This window comes from Ptiloglossa arizonensis, chromosome 6 (genome assembly GCF_051014685.1).
Source record: "Ptiloglossa arizonensis isolate GNS036 chromosome 6, iyPtiAriz1_principal, whole genome shotgun sequence".
Lineage (NCBI taxonomy): Eukaryota > Metazoa > Arthropoda > Insecta > Hymenoptera > Colletidae > Ptiloglossa > Ptiloglossa arizonensis.
Window position 1 is genome coordinate 19090972 of NC_135053.1, and position 22023 is coordinate 19112994.

The window sequence follows — 22023 nt, forward strand, 5'->3', positions numbered from 1 at the left end:
AAAAAATGTTTAAATTAATGATAAAAAATGTTATTATGTTGGTCCACACTGGTATCTCCAATTTTTGAAAGTTTATTCGATCAACCATTGATGTAGTTATTTGTATTTTTCACAAACATATGTTGAAGACAATACTATAAATTTATTAGTCGTTTTAATAAATGTACATATGAAACTTATATCAATTAGTTATAATAACAAATGTTACTAGTAACACGCGATCCACATCATTTATATAAAAAAATGTAAAATTTCTTTACAGTATACCTGAAACGTTCTTGACGATTCTATGCTTGTATGAACAATTGAATAAAAAAGCATTCAAACTTTCGATTATAAAAATATGTACATAAAAAAGAATAATTTATTTTGATTTGTTTTATAAAACTTGTAATTGAAATATATTAATTTGAATTTTTACCAATAGCGTCGGTAAAAAAAAGATGGAAAATGTATTATAATATAAATTATGAATAACATCATTCATTGAAAAAAATGTGGCATTCGTAAATTGTGAAATGTTAAACTAAATCACCTGCCGGAATTATGTATGTAGCTAGTGATGTCGTGGAGAAAGTTGCAGAACCAGTAACCAAAGGTACACTTTCACTTCTCCTACATTCACGTTGTTATTGAAGTGGTTCTTCTTTGGCATTTACTATATGGCATTGCCAAGAAATTCAAACGTAACATGAAATTATTGTTAAGCTTTATTCTATTTATGTTATCAAACATACTCAAAAAAAAAAAATAAGTCAAGGGTATAATAAATTTTGCAAAGTTACACTTTCATTTTACTTTCACCTTCATGTAAACCAAGCGACATTTCCTTCCTCTTTCCTTAAATTTAACAGGAAAGTAATTATGTAAGACTTCACGGATGAATGAACTTTCATTTATACCTCATACTGCTGCAAAACCTTAGAAAGATTCACATTTCAAACAAAAATGATCAAAGCGCAATAATGGTATCGCTATTAACAATGTAATCATATGCTACATGGCAATGATCTTATTTATAGACGTTTCGTAATGAGTGACAATATTTGTACATTACTGATAAATAACTTAAAAAGTATTTATTTTGTTTACCAAGGTACAAATTTCAGAACTATGCGAACAAAATTATCAAAGATTTTGATCCGTTTCAGCTTTCTTCGCTTAGTGAGTTAATATCTATGTTCTGGGTATCTTATGTACGATAGTTATCACTAGTGCATTGTCTTGCATTGAGGGCGTATTACGAGTATACCTATAAGGTCGGCTATTCCGTTTATCGTAATTACGAATCAATGTTCATGGTTGTTCAATAAAGAACAATATCATAACAAATGAAACAAGTTTTGTTTCACATCACTACCTGTACAATGAATATTATTTGATTCTTTAATACATTTTAATTTATGAACTTAAAATGTTATTACAAATATATTTGGATAATATTAGCAAACGAACAATGGAATGAAATGTTCCGTGTTAGTAACTACATTACATAATTAAGATCGACTTTCTTAGTTAAAACAGACTTTTATGTACAAGTTACAAGTGACAAAGAAATGTGTTCGTAGTATAATAAAATTACGACAAATTATTCGTGCACAAGTTCACACATATAACATTATTATCACTGTACCGCCAAGTATTTAAACCTTGGTAGTACGCTATCGAACTTTCAAGTAATGTCAACGAACCGTTTCCTGACAGTTAAAACAAGTCAATGCAAGAAAATGTACTATTCTCATAACTAAATCGCCATACCACAAATAAGAAAGCTTTCTGTAGAATCAACATGGTGTTTGTGTTTTCATATGTGCTTTGTCTTCAATGCGTGAATAATCCTTTTTATTTTCTATAACAAAAGATATAAAAAAAAAGTATTATATAATTAAAAATTAGAAATAAACAAAGAGTAATAATAATAATCATCAATTTTTTAGTAGAAATTTTTATACGTATTTCTACATACTTGGATTTTTTCGACACCCTATCATTCCTTTCTCCGCTATCGTCGCGAGATCGTTTCTTACTACTAGACGAAGAATGGCTCGATTTATGTTTGTCATGTTTGTCGTGTTTATCGCTCTTCTTAGGACTAAACAGAAAAAAACTCAACTGTCACATCGTCAAATGGATAAATATTTATGTTAGTCACCTGTGTTTGGACGATTTGGAAGGAGACACTTTCTTGTGTGATCCCCCACTCCGTGATCGATCCGATCTTTAATCATTAAAACATTGACGTAACATAGTTTTACAGGCAAATTGTATCCTTCTAAATTCAAGGTCTAGAACTTTGAATTATTAAAGGCTTGCGAGAACCCAAAATCTTAAATCGAATCAAGTCAAGATCCCGAGAGCAATTCTCGAAGTTTCGCACAACCTATGAATTACATAAAAGTATGATTTTCTTACCTGTGCTTATCTGACGATGATGACTTTTTGTCTTTACTACTGGATGAAGATTTATTTTTGTCTTTACTACTGGAAGAACTCTTGTGCTTTGAATTATGCCTGTAAACAGCAGATGCGAATTAATAACGAACTATAGTCTTTTTGCTTAAATTATGTATTTTAAATAATTACCTGTCTTTTGACGGTGAAGGCGAATGTTTTCGATTAGATTTTTTTTTCTTGCTGGAATTGTAATCATCGTGAAATTGATCGTCTGCTCTTTCCTTATCTTCCTCAGCTGCTTCTCGTTCCAAATCTGACCAATCTTTCCCAGATTCTTCAGAACTACCTAATTCCTCTCCTATAACGTAAATAAAACAAATAGTGAAGTGTTAAATAACTTGCAAAAGCAAACGTGTTTTTTTCTCTCATTGTTTAAATAAAATTTTTCAAGATTACCTTCACTGTCAGAGTCTTCTGAGGCTTCAGAGTATTCAGAATCATCATCCGATTCCTCTTCACTGTCTAAGTCGGACGGCTGAATAATTGAAATATATATAAGAATTCACCTCGTTACATATTTTTTTTAAATTATTTAAATCATTTTCAAACCTCATAGGCGTCATCTGCCTCTTCTTCTTCATCTTCTACATCCTCATTTTCAGCATCACTTTCTGGATCCAAGAAGCTCCACCCTCCATTATCAAAGAAACCTACAGGGTCGTCTGTAATTGTTTTCATAATCTTTGTCCAATTCAAAGATTGCACACCTTCTGTGTATCTAATATCGCAGGAACTAAACAGAAATTAAACATGTATATTCCATTCCATAGAAATGGAAAAAAATGAAGAACAATGAAAAGAGTATTTTAACTTACTTCAACCATTCCTTTACATGATCCAGCATGTTCATGGGAATAGCATTCAGTACTGCAACTTTTCTATGGTAATCTTTGAAGACAAAGATCATATCAAAATTCTTTAGATGAAATTGTACTCTTTCAAAGTGAACAAGTTCAACATCTTCTAATGTGATAACAAATGGTGGCTAAAATGTAAACATTAATATCTTAATCACTTTCACTCAATAATAATAATAATAATTTTATAATGCAGCCTACCCATTCTGTGAGATTAACCAAACATCCACTAGTGGGCTGCAAAAGGACAGTACTTCTAAATGGAGCACCAGGAAATCCTAATTCTCGAAATGGTGTATCAAATTCAATTTCTTGCTTAGTCATACTTTCAACCTAAAATTAATTGTTTTTTCAAACGATCTTTTAAGTTTTCTACAGTCAAACATGAGATTTTAATTACCTTCTCACAGAAACTTTTAAATGCAGTTTTTAATTTATGCCTAAGTTCCCGCTCTGACTGTTCAGCGGCAAGATCGTCACGATCGTGCATATGTTGATGTTTTCCTAAATCTGTCGTAATCTCACCAACTTCTGTATAAAACTGTACATCCACATGTTTCTTTTTACCAAACATTATTGCATGCTAAAAAAATTCATACATGCTTAATTATTAATCACTGATATCAACAAATGAAATAAATTAAGAAATTATACATACTTTTAAGTGAAAATGAAGTAATATTATCATTTCACCATCGCATGGTTGGAAAAAGGCATTCTTAATATTATTGTAAAGAATATCAACTTTGTCTCCTCTAACTGAGGTGTAACGGAATCCATTCACATGAGCTTCTAATCCTCCTGTCATTCTTTTTGAGACTATGTTTGGTCGAATGTATAAGTCTTTTAGTTTTGGATTACCCTTATTTTGTGATAATATTAAAGTATCCTGCTTCACAAGATCTTCCTTTTCCCTTTCTTCGGCCTCCCTATTCTTAAATTTCTTTTGGACTTCTTTTATTAGTCTAAAGGCTGTATTTAGATTAGATGATGGTGCTGAAATTTCACCAGGTTCTTTGGTGTTTGTACTTCGATATGTTCTAGAAAAATAAACTTTTTATATATTTGCATAATTCATCTTAAAAATAATTTGTATAAGAATATATAAGATTCACATAAATTATATAAATGATTGAAATAAAAGTAAATTTATATACTAACACTTCTTTAACAAACGTGGCATCAGGCTGTGGATACGTTCCACCTTCGTTACGCCCCATTGTGGCACCAGGGTGAAAGAAATTTATTCTGAGATACGTATAATCTCCTTCAACAGACTGAGAAATATTTTTGATCGTAGATATGTGGAAAGGTACAGGAATACCAAAAATGGGCAGAATTACAGTCTCGTATTTTTTATCTGTAATGTAGACAACAGTTATATTATTAATTACAAAACTGAAGTGAATAAACATAAAATATATATAACAAATGCTTATATTTTCTTTTAACTTATACAAAAGTAGTCAGTACACTTACCCACATATAGCTTTAGTTCTTTTACTTCTGGTTCGCGAGGCATGTGACTTAGACTTTTGTACGATACCGTTGATTTTCGTATCTTTTCTTGTTCTTTTCCACCTGACTGTTGAGCTAAACGAGCCTTTGCAACTTCATTTAACTGCTGTGCAAGTTCCTTCTGATGCTGCTTTCTTTTTTCTTCTGAACTATGTTCTGTTCTTAACTTGGATTCTATTACTGCTGTTCTTTTTCCACGCCCAAGGATCTCAGGTTTAGGTTCATTTTCTTTTCCACTTCCTTCCTCCTCTTCCTCTTCTTCATCTTTTACAAATATTCCAACATTTTTTAACTTTTTTTTAGAAGGTGTCAAATTTGTAGCAGGTTGCCCCTAAAATAAACATTTTTAATTGCAACATTCATTTTCCAATATATTAAAAAGTTACAAGTTTTCAAAATATGATAAAAGTTAGTACCTCATTAACCATAACAGTATCACCAACAAAAAGGGCATAGACTTTTCCTTCTTTGTCAGTAGCTTCAGAATTTGTAAGATTTGACAATCCAACATTGACATTAAACACCATGCCCTTTCTAACTACTGCATGAGTTTTTGGACCAATAAGTAAAGAGCTCTCTCTAAATTCGATACCCATTGCAAATCCAAAGTTTTTGGTTAAATGATCCAACATAGCTGGTTTTTCTTCTTTTACATATTTGACACCTCCTTCGTACACTTCACTTATTTTCACTCCAGACACCAGATTTTTTAGAATCTCCTCTTCTAACAGTAAAAGAAAGTTATAATTATCCTAAAACAAAAGATAAATGTTGTTGCTACCTATATAAATATAATTTACAATTATAAATAAAATCTACCTCAATCGTTTTAGTGGGATTCACTAATAATGTTCTGACTATATTAGAACAGTAGGACTTATAACGGGCTCCAAGTGAACAAACAATGACACCAAAATGCAAAGTGTTCTTATCACTAACAACACTAAATTTCAAAGAATAATTTCCACCACTTTGTATTATTGCAGGATAACACATATCTACTTGAGTAACATCAACACCAGTTACATACTTCTTATTGGTTATAGCTGCATCAACACCTTCTGCAAGCTTTGAATGCTTAACTTTCTAAAATAAAATGAATACATAATATAGCTTTCATATGTATAATTAGAATTTTTTTAAACGATGTGAAATAAATAAAATTCACTTACCTTATCGGAATCTATAATTTCCATGATCTGATCTTTAAGGTACTTTGTAAAAACATCTACAGACACTAAACACGCTTTTTTTACAGTAAGAATTTCAGCATCTTCTTTTGGACACATTACATATGCAGCTGCAGCACTTACATCAACCTAACATTTTCAAACGTACAAAATGAAATGATGGTCTTAATTTTTGTTACACTATACTATAAAAAATTGTAATATACCGTATCAAAAGATTCTGATTTTAGAGCAGCTCTCCATGCATCCATAAAGGCACCTGGATAATTTTCTTTTGAAAAAACACCTAATGTTTTACCCTTTTTACTCTGCTTTATAACCTCAATGAGTTTGACAAAATTGCCTTTATCTTCATCATTCTTAAAAGAAACAAATCAAACAAATATAAAAATTAAAAATGATTGTTGAAAATGTTAAGAAAATCTTAAAATTTCAATTTTAATTAAACAAAATATAAATTATATAGACACATACCCTATCCCTTACAAGCAATTTTACAGGAGGTACTCCAGTTTCATCTGTCTTCTGGTTTTCAAGCTTCCTTAAAAATTCAATTTTTTTCTTACTAGCTAAAAAGCTAACAGATTCTTCTGCCAAGATCATTATAGTATCAGTTAGTTCATAACTAAGTAGCCAAGTCTATAAAAAAAAACATCAATATTATTTTTATTATTTAAAAGTGCTAATGTAACGATTGGATCTTGGATTAATAAAACAAAAAAATATTCAATACTCAATACTTAATGGCTTTTTCTTAGTTACATAATTCACAATTTATAGTTTGCAAAAGTATTTTAAACTTCTTCAGTAGACTATAATAAGAAAATATATAAATTACTTGTACAAAGTAGTAAACTCTATAAATTTCAATTGTTTGAAATTATAAAAATAAGGTTAAGTAATTGTTTTTAGACGTAAAATAGAATAACAAATTAAAGTATTGCAATATAACAATGAGAAATAATCGTCACTTACTTGCAACGCCGTTGATTTGCTATAAACGATATCTTCGTCTGTGCCCACGGCCGAAACAAGACAATCCATTTTACTAAAACTGTCATCTGTACCAACTTCTCCATCCTATTCAACAAGAAAAAGAGTTACTCCCGTTGCCTAACGATCACATGTGCCATTAATAATGAAATAAATTATCATGAATTCCTTACCTTCCACGCGGCATAAAGACGCTTCATACGCCGAAAGAATGTGTCTTTGTCAACGGATACGTTTGCCATAGCTTCTTGTTTTCAACACGCTGCTGTGAAATCAACTCGACATAAAATTATAATAAACCTTCCCGGCGTAAACGATAATGAACAAAACATTCAGACGACGCAAAATGCTTGAATATTATCACATTTTCCTTGATGTTCCTTACAAAATACGTAATACTATTAGAATTCGTCGTTCAATGTGGAGATGGCGGGATTTATAACCAAACCGCAACCGTAATCCACAGACTACAGACCACGCGGCGGGAACGTTTTGATCGACGTAAGTACTTGCCGATCAAAGAAAACAGGCAGCGCTCCCAGTTATCAGATATTGAACTATTTTAAATATTAGGGTACGTTTATACTACTGCAAATAGGCCGTGCAACGCGCATAGTTTTTTGGCATTTACCTTGTTCTAACAGGCGATTAAAGTGTTTTATATCAACTTTCAACAAATATTAACTTATATTCTAATCAAAATAAAATGAATTTATCATAATAGTAACTTTGTTAATAAAAACATGTACCTCTTTTGTGATATAATGAACACAAACTAACTTTATTACAAAACATTATTGGAAATTCATGAAAATCGTTTTAAACCTTAGTGAGTTTTGGAAATAAAAATTGACACATTTAATGGTCAATATCAATAATGTCTAACAAGAATGATAATTTTTACACATGAATGTGTGATTATAAAATTATTTATTTATTTACATTTGTAAAATGCATAAAACTGTTTGTCCTTTTTAACAATAAACACATAACATAGAAACACCTCTTTAGTTTTTTTCATTGTAAAATCAGGCATAGTGCAAAGACTAAGGGTTTGATTGCTTAAGGATACGACAACTATCCCCACTATATTGTTTAGCAAATTATTGCTACGTTTAAAAAAGAAAAGTTATTATCTTAATTTTACTAATTTATTTCATAAGAATAATTTCATACTTATTGGATTACCTATACGTTCTGCTTTTTAAAAATTGTTTAGTCATTGAAATAAAATTGAAATTGTAACTTATTTTTAATATTGATAAAATAAAAAAATTCATAATGAAGAAAAAATCAATTATTTTATCAATAAAAATATAAAAATATTATTTTAATATTGATTATTCAATAGTACGCTAACTTGACAATATGCCACGTTATTAACTTTAGTACGACACATAAAATATAAATCATAAATAATAAATATGATTATGTTGTGAAAAAGAACGTCAATCAACTATATTTCACTTACTCTATGCCTAATATTAATCACACATACATATGTCTAGTGTGATGCATATGTGTTGTATCATTGAAGTTTTCTATCAGGGCGTCAAACAATTTTACTGCAAATAAGTCTTATATCTTTATGATATAGCACAGTAGAAAATAATTATTTTAGAATAATAATACAATTAGTGGTCCACGTGTATGCATTCTTGTAATGATTATCGCAAAATTACGAAAGAACTCCGATCGTAATTCATTGACATTGTTGCTTGTTCATGCCGATTTATTAGAATGTTACCTTATATGTTGTTGAACGAGTGAAAGAAGTGCAGTTTTATGCGATTACATGTGTTTTGTATTACAAACTACAACAAAGTGATCCAGCGATTGATGCTAAACTATTTCGATGCATTCTGTTTTAATCGGAATGATGTTCTCGACCGTTAAAGTGCTAATATGCCGATATAAGAAATAATGAAAAGGGCTTTAAAAAGGAAAAAAATTTCTGCAAACTTTCAATACAATCGGGGACAATTACTGTCCTTAATGTTTTAGTAAATTGAATTCCCGAAAGTGTTAACAAACGTAACCGGTTGTTCTTCTGTCAACTGTGTAAGAACATCTGTGAAAGCGGTATTGAAAGTACTGCAACGGATCATGAATGTAAGTGTAAGTTTTACAGTATATATTTAATGCAATTATGAAACAATCACTTCAACAATAAATAAATTTCTGCATATATAATAATAATAATTATTTAGCAAAACATTATTGGTGTATGCATACATCTTCTGATTAATACTAAAGATACTTGCATTCAAAATTCCGATATTATTTCATAAAAAGTTTTCTACTATTTCATGTATTAAATAACTTCTTCTTCCATTGAGACGTTTAAAGGAACTTTTTATTTTAATATCGCAAAAATAATATCACGTTTGATTTTTGCAAATAAACTTGTTTATAACTATTTAAACTTGCTTATATCATAATTATAAATTGTTTATTAATTATAAATCATATAAAATAATTGTAAATTGAATGAACACAGTTTTACTTGAATTCAATTAATTTTTTTGAAAAGAATGATATTTTATTTTTATTTCTTTAAGACTGTCACAAGGTATTCAAATTGCCATTTAATGTGTTCCTTTTGCTTCTTTTATGTAAACTATTTTCAGAATGCCCCGTTCTACATTATTCTGGCACACAGTAGACATGAACTTGCTTATGTAACTGACGTTAGATTACTGACCCAATGAATTTATTTTCAATGACATCAACCGAATGTAATTACACTTTAAAAAGTGATTTTCAATTAATCAGTCTGTGAAATTGCATGGTACAGATTCGTTCATTTCAATTATTTTTCAAAATTGACAACATGGGTCTTGACATAACCTTGCACATATAATGAGCAAATCAGTGTCTTTCAAAATGATTTATTATGAAATATTCTTGTGATTAATAAGAATAAATAAATTTCTGCATATATAAAACCATTCATATGTTATTGCTCTTTGAATTACATTTATAGATGTTATTGAATATTATCAAAGTTAGATTCTGTTCATTTGCAATTTCAACAAATCTATTTTACTCAAAATAAAACTTTGTCACGTTTAATTTTTAATGTGCTCTGGTAATTGTTTTTGATTATTTTGCATAAAAATGTTTATGCAGATGGTCAGCATAGCAGAGAGGTGGTATCGGGAAGGTGGTTGACACGCCTTCAAATCTTTGAGATGATTGAAAGTGTATCACGTAGAGCGTTGAGTGGCTCCAGTGGGAGCTACCACGTTCGTGGTGCTGAATTAGCAAGGAATCGTAGATTAAAATCTTTATCTGCAACTGTTGTTTTTCTTGATGACACACAACATACATTTCAGCTAGATGTAAGTTCATAAAATAATTGTTCAAAACAAAAAATATTATTTTCTAGTATTGCTTATAACATATATTTGTCAAACTGTTTTAGAAAAGAGCAAAAGGTCAAGCATTATTGGATTTAGTGTTCCAACATTTAGAACTTGTTGAAAAAGATTATTTTGGTCTCCAATATGCAGAAAATGGAGCTACTGCCTGTACATATTCACCTGATATAATGGTAAAATTTCTGGTTAAATTTATTAATATTCTATTTACAAATCTGTTTGCTTTATTAATTCAATAACAATATAATTGTATTAATATTTCAGAGGTGGCTAGACCCGACTAAACCAGTGAAGAAGCAGATAAGAAGTAAGGGTAAAGATCATATTTAATTAACCCATTTACATTAATAAAAACAAATAAATTTATTAGAAGGTCGACAAAAATTTATCATTTTAGGTGGACAGTTCTATTTTAGAGTCAAATTTTATGTATCTGATCCTAGTAAATTACAAGAAGAATATACTAGATATCAATTTTATTTACAAATACGAAGAGATATTCTTCAAGGAAAACTTCAGTTACCACCCAGTACAGCATGTCTTATTGCCAGCTATACAGTTCAATGTAAGGATATTGATATATTAATATTTGTTTCATTGTAAATACAATTTATAATATCATAGTTTGCTTTGGTATGATTATAGCTGAATTAGGTGATTATCACCCTGAAGAACATGGTCCAGGATATCTTTCTAGGTTACAGTTAATTCCAGGTCAGAGTGAAGAAATGGAAAAAAAAATAGCTGAACTACATAAACTTCATAAGTAGGTTGAAGTTATGATGTGTAGAAGCATTAATAATTTATATTTTACGAGAATTATTATGAAGTGTTTATACTTTTTTAGGGGTCAACTGCCAGCTGATGCAGAATTTAATTTTTTAGATCATGCAAAGAGGTTAGATATGTATGGCGTAGAATTGCATAAAGCTAGGGTATATATTCATATTAGAATATTTTTTGTAAGTATTGATTGCTTTTGTTTTATCTTAACTTCTTGTACAATTTTTATAGGACTCAACAAATAAAGAAATACAATTAGGTGTAACATCAATAGGTCTAGTAGTATTTCAAAATGGAATAAAGATTAATGTGTTTTCATGGTCAAAAATAGTTAAAATCTCATTTAAACGAAAACAGTTTTTTATTCAACTCAGAAGAGAACAGGTATTTAAAGCAGCCAGTTTTTAGAATTAAAAAATATATATAAAATTTCATTAAAATATAGGAAAGATTGTATTGCAGTCAGAAAACTACGATACATTACTGGGTTTCAATATGCAAACATATCGTAGTTCTAAAAATTTATGGAAGGCATGTGTGGAACATCACACATTCTTCAGACTTCACAGTCCTAAAATGAGGCCAAGACGTTTTCCACTAACTTTAAGTAGTAGATTTACTTATTCAGGACGTACAGAATTTCAAACAGTTGAGGATGGAAAACATAGAGCAAGAGTAGAAAGAACATTTATACGGTAACAATAATTCATTTAGTTTTCCTTTGATTACATTTCATGTTATGCATAATATAATACCAATATCATAATTGAAATTATTTAGATCCCCCAGTAAAAGATTAGTACATGGAGTTACATCAGCCCCACTCATAGAAGAAAAAGGAAAGTTAGGCATACCTCCTGGAAGACCTCCTAGGCCATATGACAACAAAGTTCAATCTCTTGGAGCTCGTGAACCACGTCAAGCTTGGGGCGAGGGAAATCCTAGCGACGAGTTAGTCGAAAATAATTTATTAATTTCTAATTTTTAGTTTTTTTAACATACTTTTTAATTATTTAATTTGTTCCATAGTGAAGGTGGTTTTTTATCTCTTCGAGAAGAAATAACTGGTTCACATACACAAGGAAATGCATTTTCTCCTGTATTAGGTTCTAGAGTTTTAAGCTATGCAGACGATGATACCACCGCTGAAAGAAATATTTATGATCTTCCTGATTATAGTGAACCTACTAGTTCACCTGCTCCTCAGGTATTTATGTTATGTGTTTTTATATTCATTAATTTACTTTTTCTTTTAAAATGTATAATGTTAAATATGGCAATTTCTAGATAGTGGAAGATGGCTTAGTAACAATAACGTTAACACCAGACGAACAAGGACGATTTGGTTTTAATGTGAAAGGTGGTTTAGATCTTGATATGCCTATTTTGGTCTCAAGAGTAGCTCCAAACACACCCGCTGACCGTTGTTATCCAAAATTAAATGAAGGAGATCAGGTATATATTTTTCCATTATATAGCTTTCTTAATAAAATTACAATATAACTGACATGAAATATGTACTATAATTATGTTGGATAAATAGGTAGTATACATAAATGGTATTGACGTGGGTGGCTTACTACATGAACATGTAGTAAATCTGATTCGCCAATCTCGTGATTCGGGTTCTGGCGAACTGACATTAACTGTTAGGCCAAATGCCTTATACAATGCACTAGCTGGTACTGATGAAACGTCTGAAGAAGAACCTCCATATAGGTATGACATTTAATTATAAACACAATAACAATAATTATAAAACAAATCTTTTTAACATTTATTTTCTATATGAAGATATGTGCCAGATGCGCCTCATGCAACTATTGGATCAGACGCATTAGCGCAATCAATGTTACTTCTTGCTGATGGACTCGCAAGCGGTGCTTTAATTGCCCAATATGAACAGTTGTATAGAAAAAATCCTGAGCTCACTTCTCTTGAGTCTAAGAAACCAGAAAATCAAAGTAAAAATCGTTATCGAGATATCTCACCTTGTAAGTACGACAAAAGAAAAAGACCAAGAATTTCTTTTAATAACGTAAAAGACGAACTTTAAAAATTGACACATTGCACCATTTTTAGACGATGTTACTCGAGTAATACTGATGGGCTCTGCAAATGGAGATTACATCAATGCTAATTATGTAAATATGGAAATACCAGGATCGGGTATTATTAACAGATACATTGCTACTCAAGGACCTTTGTCTTCCACTGTTGCTGATTTCTGGCAGATGGTTTTAGAAGCAGGCAGTACTCTCGTTGTAATGCTTACAACTTTGGTTGAACGTGGTCGTGCAAAATGTCATCAATACTGGCCTGCACTCAATGAAACCCTTACATTACGAAATCTTACGCTCACGTCTACGGTTGAAAACGTAGAAGACACTTTTATATTTCGAGAATTCATACTGCGTGATATTAATGTAAGTAAAATCTTGTCTAATAAATTTCAAACACACGAAGTCCAAAATATTACTTCTTTCTACATGTTTCAGACTGGAGAAGAAAGAGATATAACGCATATGCAATACTGCAGTTGGCCAGATCACGGAGTACCCAGCGATTGGCGACAATTTACAACTTTCACTGAAAGAGTGCGCGCAGCTCGAACAGGAATAGTAGAACCTGCTGTTGTTCATTGTTCTGCTGGGATAGGTAGAACAGGTGTTTTAGTGTTAATGGAAACAGCACTGTGTCTTATTGAAGCAAATCAACCAGTGTACCCATTAGATATTGTACGATCTATGAGAGATCAAAGAGCGATGATGATACAAAATGCTGTAAGTTAAAATTTTAAATACTGAATCAAAACTTAAACAATAATCATACCTTTAACACTTTATGAAACAAACAATTATTTTCAGAGTCAGTATAGATTCGTGTGTGAAGCAGTCCATAAAGCTTACAGCGAAGGAATAGCTAAACCACTTCCTGAATTCAGCAGGTGAAAAGAACACAAACTGAAACACATTGTAATTACCATTTTTCTTACATTTTACTAAAACATCACATCACTAGAAAATAATTTTATACTCGGACAATAATATACACATATATTATTGATTAGCGACAAAGATATATACTATTTAAAATAGGTATTTTCTATCCTTTTGCGAATCTATTCTCCAACTAGGAATTTAATTATCAGAAAAAATTAACTTTTCGCGCCTTTGATTCGATAAAGGTTTTTCAACATTATTCTTTTAACTTATATGAGTGTAAATAACGAAGTTTCGACGAATTAAGTTTACTAATTTATATTTAAGCTAAAAATATAAATGTCAAAGTATTATTTAAAACAATTTTTTATTATAGTTTAACTATTTTATTATTATTACTGACTTTGATTCCCATGTATGAAATAAGGTGCAGAGGTACGAAAAGTTAAATTCTAGATGTTGTTAATACTCGTTTTAGATCGTGAAAATCAATTCCTTCCATTAGAAACGTTTACAATTTCGTTCAATCTCATAGGGATTTATTTTTGAAGTGTTGCTCATTGCGGAATAGTTACGGTGCACATACGACTTTCTTATGAAATCAATATAGCGCCTTAAAATCTATGAGTGGTAACTGAAATGTTACCAAAAAAATGTAGAAATATAATATGGAGGTGTCAATACAAAAATATTGCCTTGGAAAAAGCCGCAATGAAACGTTACAAAATAATAAGCTAACACAGAACTAAAAATAGTAAGATTTATAGGTAATCTATTTCAATAAGCTGCAAAATGTAATTTTATAAAAGAAAGCAATTTTCGAATACTTAAATATGTTTAAAAAATTTTGAAATAATCAAATTTGTCACAAATCTTGCTTAAACATAAAATAATTGAAAATAATTCCTTCTTTATGTAAGACATTTTCAATCAAGAATGAATACTTAATTATTGCATAAAATTGAAAGTGATACATATTCACATAATATGTAAATGAAAATTTTAACATCTAATGATTCGTCCCTATTTTTAACTTATAATTAGACATGATATTCTACTTATAGCAATGATAAAAATTTCTTATATCATATTCACAGTGTACAGTTTAATTTTTATTAAAAAAATAAAGCTTATCAAAATCTGCACTTGTTTTGCGTGAAAAGTGCAAGTTTAACAAACATAGTAAAGAAAACTGTTTAAGGAGAAAATACTAGGTGTACTAATGTTAAACAAAGTTCAAATTATTTTGAAATAAGATTGATATAAATTAAAGACGATAAAGAATTTGAATGTTCTCGTTTTAGTAATCATTTGATACAATTCAACGTAGAACAAAAAATTAAATCAAGAGTAATAAAAAGTGTATTATGAAATATTCTATAGTAAAAAGATGCCTCTTTCAGAATCATTAACGTCCTTTAAACCTTCTAATAATATTAACAAAATGCACTATTTTCTTATAACTGTATTATAATGTGTTCTACTTTCCGCCCATTTCTACAATGTCAAAATATTTTTGTGTCTCACATTTGTAACTTTTACAGAAATTAAGGTTACATCATTCATTTTATAATGTCTAAAATTTGTCACAAAATTATCTTTTAAGCACAAAAATGAGATCCTTGAATGACCTAAACGAATTTATATAAAGATCTATAAGTTAATAAACCGATTCAATAAATTATAAAGATCCATATAGTATAATACAACACAATTGTGTTTATAGTTAAAAATCTCCATATGCACAAAGCAAGTAGGATGACAAAAATTAAATAAAAGATTTTCACTTACTTCTTTATATCTAATATAAAACATTTATACAAATATGAAATTGATTCGCTTTGAAAATGATGCAACACAAATTATTTACATGTAGGTCAAGTCTGTTGTATTATAAAGAAAGTAAATACGTATATATTGTAATCCTTTGCAGTTCTTTGAAGTATTAATTATGGATAAATGATTACTTTTGTCTACATAAGTTTAATTATCAAAATGTTGATAAAATACCTGCAATTAGAATTGATTGATAACCACAATTGTTTTCTATAATAGCCTAATTTAATGAGGCTAAAAAATGGATATATTAATTCAAAATTCCATTTTTTAATGCGCAAGACTGGACTGCAAAGGGTCACCACTATGTTATTAAATATTTTCAATGATAAATAATTAAAGATTGGGTGAATCTGTTAGGCATATCATAACAGTAAGCAGGACTGTAAAAGCGCAATGTCATTTTGATACTCTCCGTATTATTAATAATAACATTTATCTAAATTATTGACAATAGTGCCTTCTACATGTGCAACCAAATCATAATTACAAAGTGAGAATGTATAGTCTTAATAACTGTTATACTTTAATAGTTTCACTTGATGCAGTTTTCTTTATAGTTTCATTCTAAATTAATATTGATTTCCTGTATATTTTTTGTATAATTGTCCATAATTTTTTTATAATTTATCTGTCAATAATTATGTAAATATATTTACGTTTCATTCAATTCCCATTTCATAAACCATTTTATATAAATTACATAATTATTTATTATGTTAATACAAATTACTATTGTGTTAATAGAAAAATAATATTGGAATTAATAGTTATTATAAGTGCAATTAGATTAGTTTGCAATGCAAACTACTCTTGACAAATGACAAAAAATTACATCAAATTTTTATTTGAATGAAAGATATAGTAATGCAAAATATCTTGTCTGAACATAAGAATATAAATGTTAAATTGATTGAGTAGCATTTTTGTTATTACAACTCTATTCAAACAAATACAAGGAGGTATAAAATAAAGATGTAATCAAAAGGAATAGAAAAATTCTGTAAAATTCAGAACTAATATTTTAGAATATAGTTTCTATACAGTAGATGCAAAATACAATAATATACATGAAATATAACAAAAACATAACATGTCTCCTTGTGTTTTTTTTTGTAATTCTCATGCAAAACAGTAATAATATTCTTATAAAAATAGTTACTGTATTTACATTGCATTTTGAAAGGACATTTACATGTATACCATATAGTATTTCTTTGATACAATTGATTAAAATGAATTTTTTTCCTACTATATATATGTACATAAAAACAGTACAAAGAGTAATAAATAATTGATTGAGATATTGAGAAGCTATATTCATTGATATTCAGCTGCGTACGTGCCAAACAATAGTACACCAACCAAGCAAATGCTAATAATAAATAAAGTGCCACAAATCTTCAGAATACAGTCAGTAGTTGTCTAGTCTCGTTACTAATTTGTACTTCTACAATATGAAATAAAACCTTTTTATAATAATTCAGCAATCATTCATTTTCCACTATCACTTTATCATTTATAATATTAATATGTATCTGACTGCAATTTTATTTAAATAGTTTTATATTGTTAACAATAAGTACAAATATTTTACAGTATCTTTTTTTTATATATCACAATTGATGCGTATAAATTAACAGCTATATATTGTGCTTTTCATAATTGTACAACATATTGTTAAAATCTTTTTTTTCATATAAAACAGTAATTTGTACTAAAACCTGTAAAATCTTTCGTTATTAAAGCCGCTGAAGCTGCAGTTTGCAAGATGATTTGCAAATTAAAAAGAAAGGCCCTTCTTGTCCAGGAATGTATGTTGATGGAATAATATTATATGTTCCAGCTGGTACATCATCTAATTCGAGATAAACAAATCCTGACCTACATTAAATTAAATAATCAGTACATTCTCTATAAATTGCTGTATATAATGCATTCTATATAATACCTGAATGGACCAGAGCTTTTCATTTTGAATGAACCGGGTGCATCAGGATTATTTAATATAACTGATACAATATTAAAACCAATTTGATATTGTTTTGGACCCTTCAATATAATTAATAAATAGTTATTATTATTTGAACTTTCTAACAGCAATTGATATCGTGGATTATTCTCGTATGTTAGATGATTACTGCATCCACCAGCTGTAATACCTTTCCACTGGCCATCAGTAATCTAAAAAATTATTACTATTAGTAGAAAAATGTATTTATATAAAATGTAAGAATAGTATACCTCCTTTTCATATTTATAAAAATGTGGTATTTTGCGCAATGTGAATGGGCATGTACCATACGCACGTAAAGTATAATATATTGTATTCATTTTTTCATACTGTGATATGACTAGAGTATATCGTGTATCACTTTGAGTATCTAGCTTTATTTTACAAAGATAGTGTGGACTATTTATTCTTACACCATCGATATGTGGTGGTGGATCATCTGCGAGATCGAACATTTACAATTAAACATAAAATCAATATAAGAAAGAATGTACTACGATTAAATTATTTAACTTACGGGGATAGTATACTCTTTTTCCATCATTCTGATAAACTAAGACTGTTATATATTCTTGATTTTGTCGAAAATCTGCGATGTCTGTAATATGTCTTGTAAGAAGGATCCATATCACTCCTGTAGCATTGTTTTGCACTTCAAGTAAAAACTGAGGATTATCACCGATATTATATGCATCTTTTACTGGACCTATTCCTGCATTCCACATTCTAAAACAAAAGTATTTTTAAAAAGTGTTATGAACGTAACAATATAGAATTCATAAGTCTAAGGAAAACAAGATTTGTAACTTACTGATGAATACAATAGGTATAGTTAAATAGACCTGGATTCCAGTTCAAATAAAAGACATCAAAAAAACTACATATACTATCGTAATCAATCCAGAATATACCATTATCAAATTGAGATGCAGAATCTGGGTCATAATTTAATATTCCTTTTAATTCATTTGTCCAATGTACAGCATCGAGTTCGGAATAATTTCCTTTCCATCGCAAGTGTGACCACGGATTTTTAAGTTGCAATAATCTTTCTCCCTGTGCAAATATTTTTAAAATTATTTATTATTTATTGCTTTAATATATTTCCAAATTCATATTTAAAGAGTAAGTGCTTACATTTATTTTTCTAACATCAAGAACAGCATATGCATGAGTTGGCACCAGACCTGTTCTATCAGCATCTAAATCAGATAATTCTCCAGTAGCTACTGTCACTAACACATCTCCTTTGTGTAACCGTGATAATAAAATGTTAAATAAATCGTCTTTATTAAAATTTGGTTCACCTGGTCTATTAACCCATCTTTCTGGTATCCATCCAGTTAGAGCATGTAAATCTATGTTCTTAAAAAAATATTTAATCATTAAATAAATGTTTTGTATTTTTGTATCAATAATGCATTATATAGAAATGAGCTTACACTATTTGAACCAGGAAAATCATAACCACCCATTACTTTCATATATGCCTTCTCGAGTAGTGAGATCCATAGCTCTCCATGATTATTAGAATAGGAACAAAGTAATTGGTTGTATCTGCTTACAGGCAATAAATCATCTATTATAACTTTGCGTGGAACACCATTAATGTGTAGCTTCACCATGTACTTTCCTAAAATAAAATACTCATGATTTATTTAATTTCGGTTGAAATAAAATTCTGGAGAAATTATAAGTTACTAGAAATATTAATAATAATTTAATAATTTAATACAATACTATAAAACTCTTACCAAATGGATTATAAATTGGTTCTTTATTTCGATTTTTTGGATAAATAATAGATGTGATTAGTCTACGTCCAAATCTTTTTTCATACTGAGCGCTAACAGCAAGTGAAGCAACAAAAGAACAATCAGACACAACCTAGAATTGAATATACAACTGAACATTTAATACTGAAAATTATTGACAAGAAAATTATCACTATTTTTTACTAACAGTCTGCTTTATGCTGTAATAATCAACATGATGAGTTACAAGCATTTTTGGTTCAGAAAATAATTCTTCTGGTCGACACCACCTTGCAAAGTCAGGCTTTTGTTTTGGTGCTAACTCTAGTAAACCATCTTTGTCAGTAAATGGAATAGCATATTGAAATTTTTCTGTGAGATCAATACTCATAAAAGGTACAAATTCATGTTCATTGATATGAGAACTGTGAAGTAAAACTCTTTTTTCTTCCTCAGTATAATTATTATTGTTACCAGTTACTTTCAAATGTACACTACTTCCACGATGAAGTGATGGTCGAGTTTGTTTTGCTACAAATTATTAATAACTAGAATTAATCAAAAAAGAAATTACTGTGTTTGTCAATATAGGAATCTTTATTACCTGTATTATTAGAACTTGTAGAAGTTATTGTTATAGTTGATGCTTTATCTACATCTACATCCAAATTTGTTTCTGGTACTGGAGGTAATTGAGATAGTGTTTTAATAATATCATTGGTTTCTTCCCTTTTTAGCCCCTTTAGAGATTCTGCTCTGTCAAGGGCAAGTCGAATAAGGGCTGTTACTTTTGCTTTCATTTCTGAATCAGTAGTTTTCTATAATTGTAATATTAAAGACTATTTGTAATATCTAATGTAAAAAATTTGTTTTTACCATTCTTAAACATTAAATTTTTAAATATTTGAAGTTAAGAAATCAATTTACATACAACATTAAGTCCAAGTTCAGCAGCATCTGTGTATAATTTCACAGCTATATCTTTTAAGCCAGCTTCATCTGCATCTTGTGCTTGATTTATAAGAAACTTACACCTCTGCAACTCGGACTGATATATGGTCTGTGCTTTGTGACGCTTTTGTTCTTCTTCATTAACTGTAAGTTATTCACAATTCATATATTATTGATTCTTTCATTCAACTTACTTTATATTTCATTACTTTGCATACTATTGATTGAAATAATAAACTCACTGAGATGTTGTATTGTTGATATTCTGTCCTTATACTCTGCAAGTTTCTGATCATATACAGAATCTTGTAATTTGGTAAGATATTTGATAGCAACATTATAATAATATAAAGCTTGTTTATATTGACTCTTACTATCAAATTGCACAGCTTTTTGTGCAGCATTCTGTGCATCTTCTAAGGTCATTTTGTACATTCACTAAAATTATACTGCAATTGCTACTCTTTCTAGTGCTTGTAAATAAATAAATACTTTCACTCTCTGTAAAATTTTAATTTTATTTATATACAATTCAAAACTTTATAAGCTTGTTCCACTTTATCAATTAACATCTTTTTCTAGTACAGTTACAATATTTTTAAAATAAGTATATTATATAATATACTGTTTTTTAATAGATTCATAATTACGAGAATTTTATTAAATAGCTTGTAATTATCAACGTATGTACTTAAATTACAATTGTTACTGTATTTTCATATAAAATATTGTTGGTTAGGTGTCATATTGTACTATTATGATTATTGTTAACCTGACTGCTATTTCACTCTTACATCAAGAATTTAAAATTGATTTCGTAAACTATTTTGTCCTTATGACAATTTAACAATCATCTATCACAGTTTTATTTGACAGATCGAAGAACAAAATTAACACCACAAATATAGCTTATTGATGCTATACGTCAATTATACAGTTTAATAGAACACTTACATGTATAGATGATATATGTACGTACTAATAGAATACTTAGTAAATTTATAAGAGATTAATTACTTCGAAATTTAATCAAAATTTACTTATACAAACTAATTACTGATTTACAATGGATGAATAACGTACATATTGTAACATTAATATTTAAAGCCACAGTCAGAATAAATACTTATTGAAACCATTAGCCTTTATAAATTTTTCAATATTTTAATTTCTATTAATTATTAACAATTTACATGAGATAATAGGTAAAATAATTGTTAACAATATCGGTGGTACAAATAAAATATTAATTTTTTCCATAATAACATTTCTATAATTGAACAAATAGTTGAATTTAAGTATTTATCTGTTGGCGCTATTCTTTAGTGGTAATAGAACCATTGTAAGC

The 22023-nt window shown here is 29.1% G+C and overlaps 3 protein-coding genes across 8 annotated transcripts; 1 reads left to right on the forward strand and 2 right to left on the reverse strand.

Moving 5' to 3' along the window:
* Positions 1–360: 360 nt before the first annotated feature.
* Positions 361–7466, reverse strand: Dre4 (SPT16 homolog, facilitates chromatin remodeling subunit dre4). Of its 2 annotated transcripts, XM_076315230.1 has the most exons (20): positions 7186–7466; positions 6995–7099; positions 6494–6658; positions 6226–6378; positions 6002–6148; positions 5649–5915; positions 5246–5581; positions 4791–5160; positions 4473–4671; positions 3970–4351; positions 3712–3894; positions 3513–3644; positions 3270–3439; positions 3004–3187; positions 2851–2929; positions 2584–2752; positions 2413–2511; positions 2153–2218; positions 1967–2092; positions 375–1849 (listed from the first exon to the last, which is right to left on the reverse strand). In XM_076315230.1, exons 1-20 carry the CDS (start codon positions 7252–7254, stop codon positions 1843–1845), a joined length of 3408 nt encoding a protein of 1135 aa, XP_076171345.1. In that variant the 5' UTR covers positions 7255–7466; the 3' UTR covers positions 375–1842. The 2 variants fall into 2 exon arrangements, with proteins under 2 accessions (XP_076171346.1, XP_076171345.1); XM_076315231.1 differs by lacking the exon at positions 2153–2218 and having other exon boundaries at positions 361–1849.
* A 1090-nt stretch (positions 7467–8556) lies between these two features.
* Positions 8557–15568, forward strand: Ptpmeg (protein tyrosine phosphatase Meg). 4 transcript variants are annotated; one of them, XM_076313465.1, is made up of 17 exons: positions 8557–9124; positions 10145–10356; positions 10440–10568; positions 10660–10702; positions 10769–10960; positions 11041–11161; positions 11243–11330; positions 11410–11562; positions 11641–11873; positions 11959–12129; positions 12208–12385; positions 12466–12633; positions 12722–12897; positions 12973–13172; positions 13261–13604; positions 13677–13961; positions 14046–15567. In XM_076313465.1, the coding sequence occupies exons 2-17, from the start codon at positions 10207–10209 to the stop codon at positions 14127–14129; spliced, it is 2715 nt and encodes a 904-aa protein (XP_076169580.1). In that variant the 5' UTR covers positions 8557–9124; positions 10145–10206; the 3' UTR covers positions 14130–15567. The 4 variants fall into 4 exon arrangements, with proteins under 4 accessions (XP_076169580.1, XP_076169578.1, XP_076169577.1 ...); XM_076313463.1 differs by lacking the exon at positions 8557–9124 and adding an exon at positions 9685–9750 and having other exon boundaries at positions 10660–10708; positions 10793–10960; positions 14046–15568; XM_076313462.1 differs by lacking the exon at positions 8557–9124 and adding an exon at positions 9685–9750 and having other exon boundaries at positions 14046–15568.
* Positions 15569–17058: 1490 nt separating this feature from the next.
* LOC143148212 (calpain-7) lies at positions 17059–21681 on the reverse strand. Of its 2 annotated transcripts, none has more exons than XM_076314285.1 (13): positions 21630–21681; positions 20918–21176; positions 20656–20819; positions 20329–20542; positions 19933–20255; positions 19725–19857; positions 19413–19603; positions 19108–19335; positions 18782–19026; positions 18488–18696; positions 18201–18409; positions 17908–18140; positions 17059–17840 (listed from the first exon to the last, which is right to left on the reverse strand). In XM_076314285.1, exons 2-13 carry the CDS (start codon positions 21108–21110, stop codon positions 17699–17701), a joined length of 2484 nt encoding a protein of 827 aa, XP_076170400.1. In that variant the 5' UTR covers positions 21111–21176; positions 21630–21681; the 3' UTR covers positions 17059–17698. The 2 variants fall into 2 exon arrangements, with proteins under 2 accessions (XP_076170400.1, XP_076170401.1); XM_076314286.1 differs by lacking the exon at positions 21630–21681 and having other exon boundaries at positions 19108–19172; positions 19278–19335; positions 20918–21600.
* Positions 21682–22023: the final 342 nt, after the last annotated feature.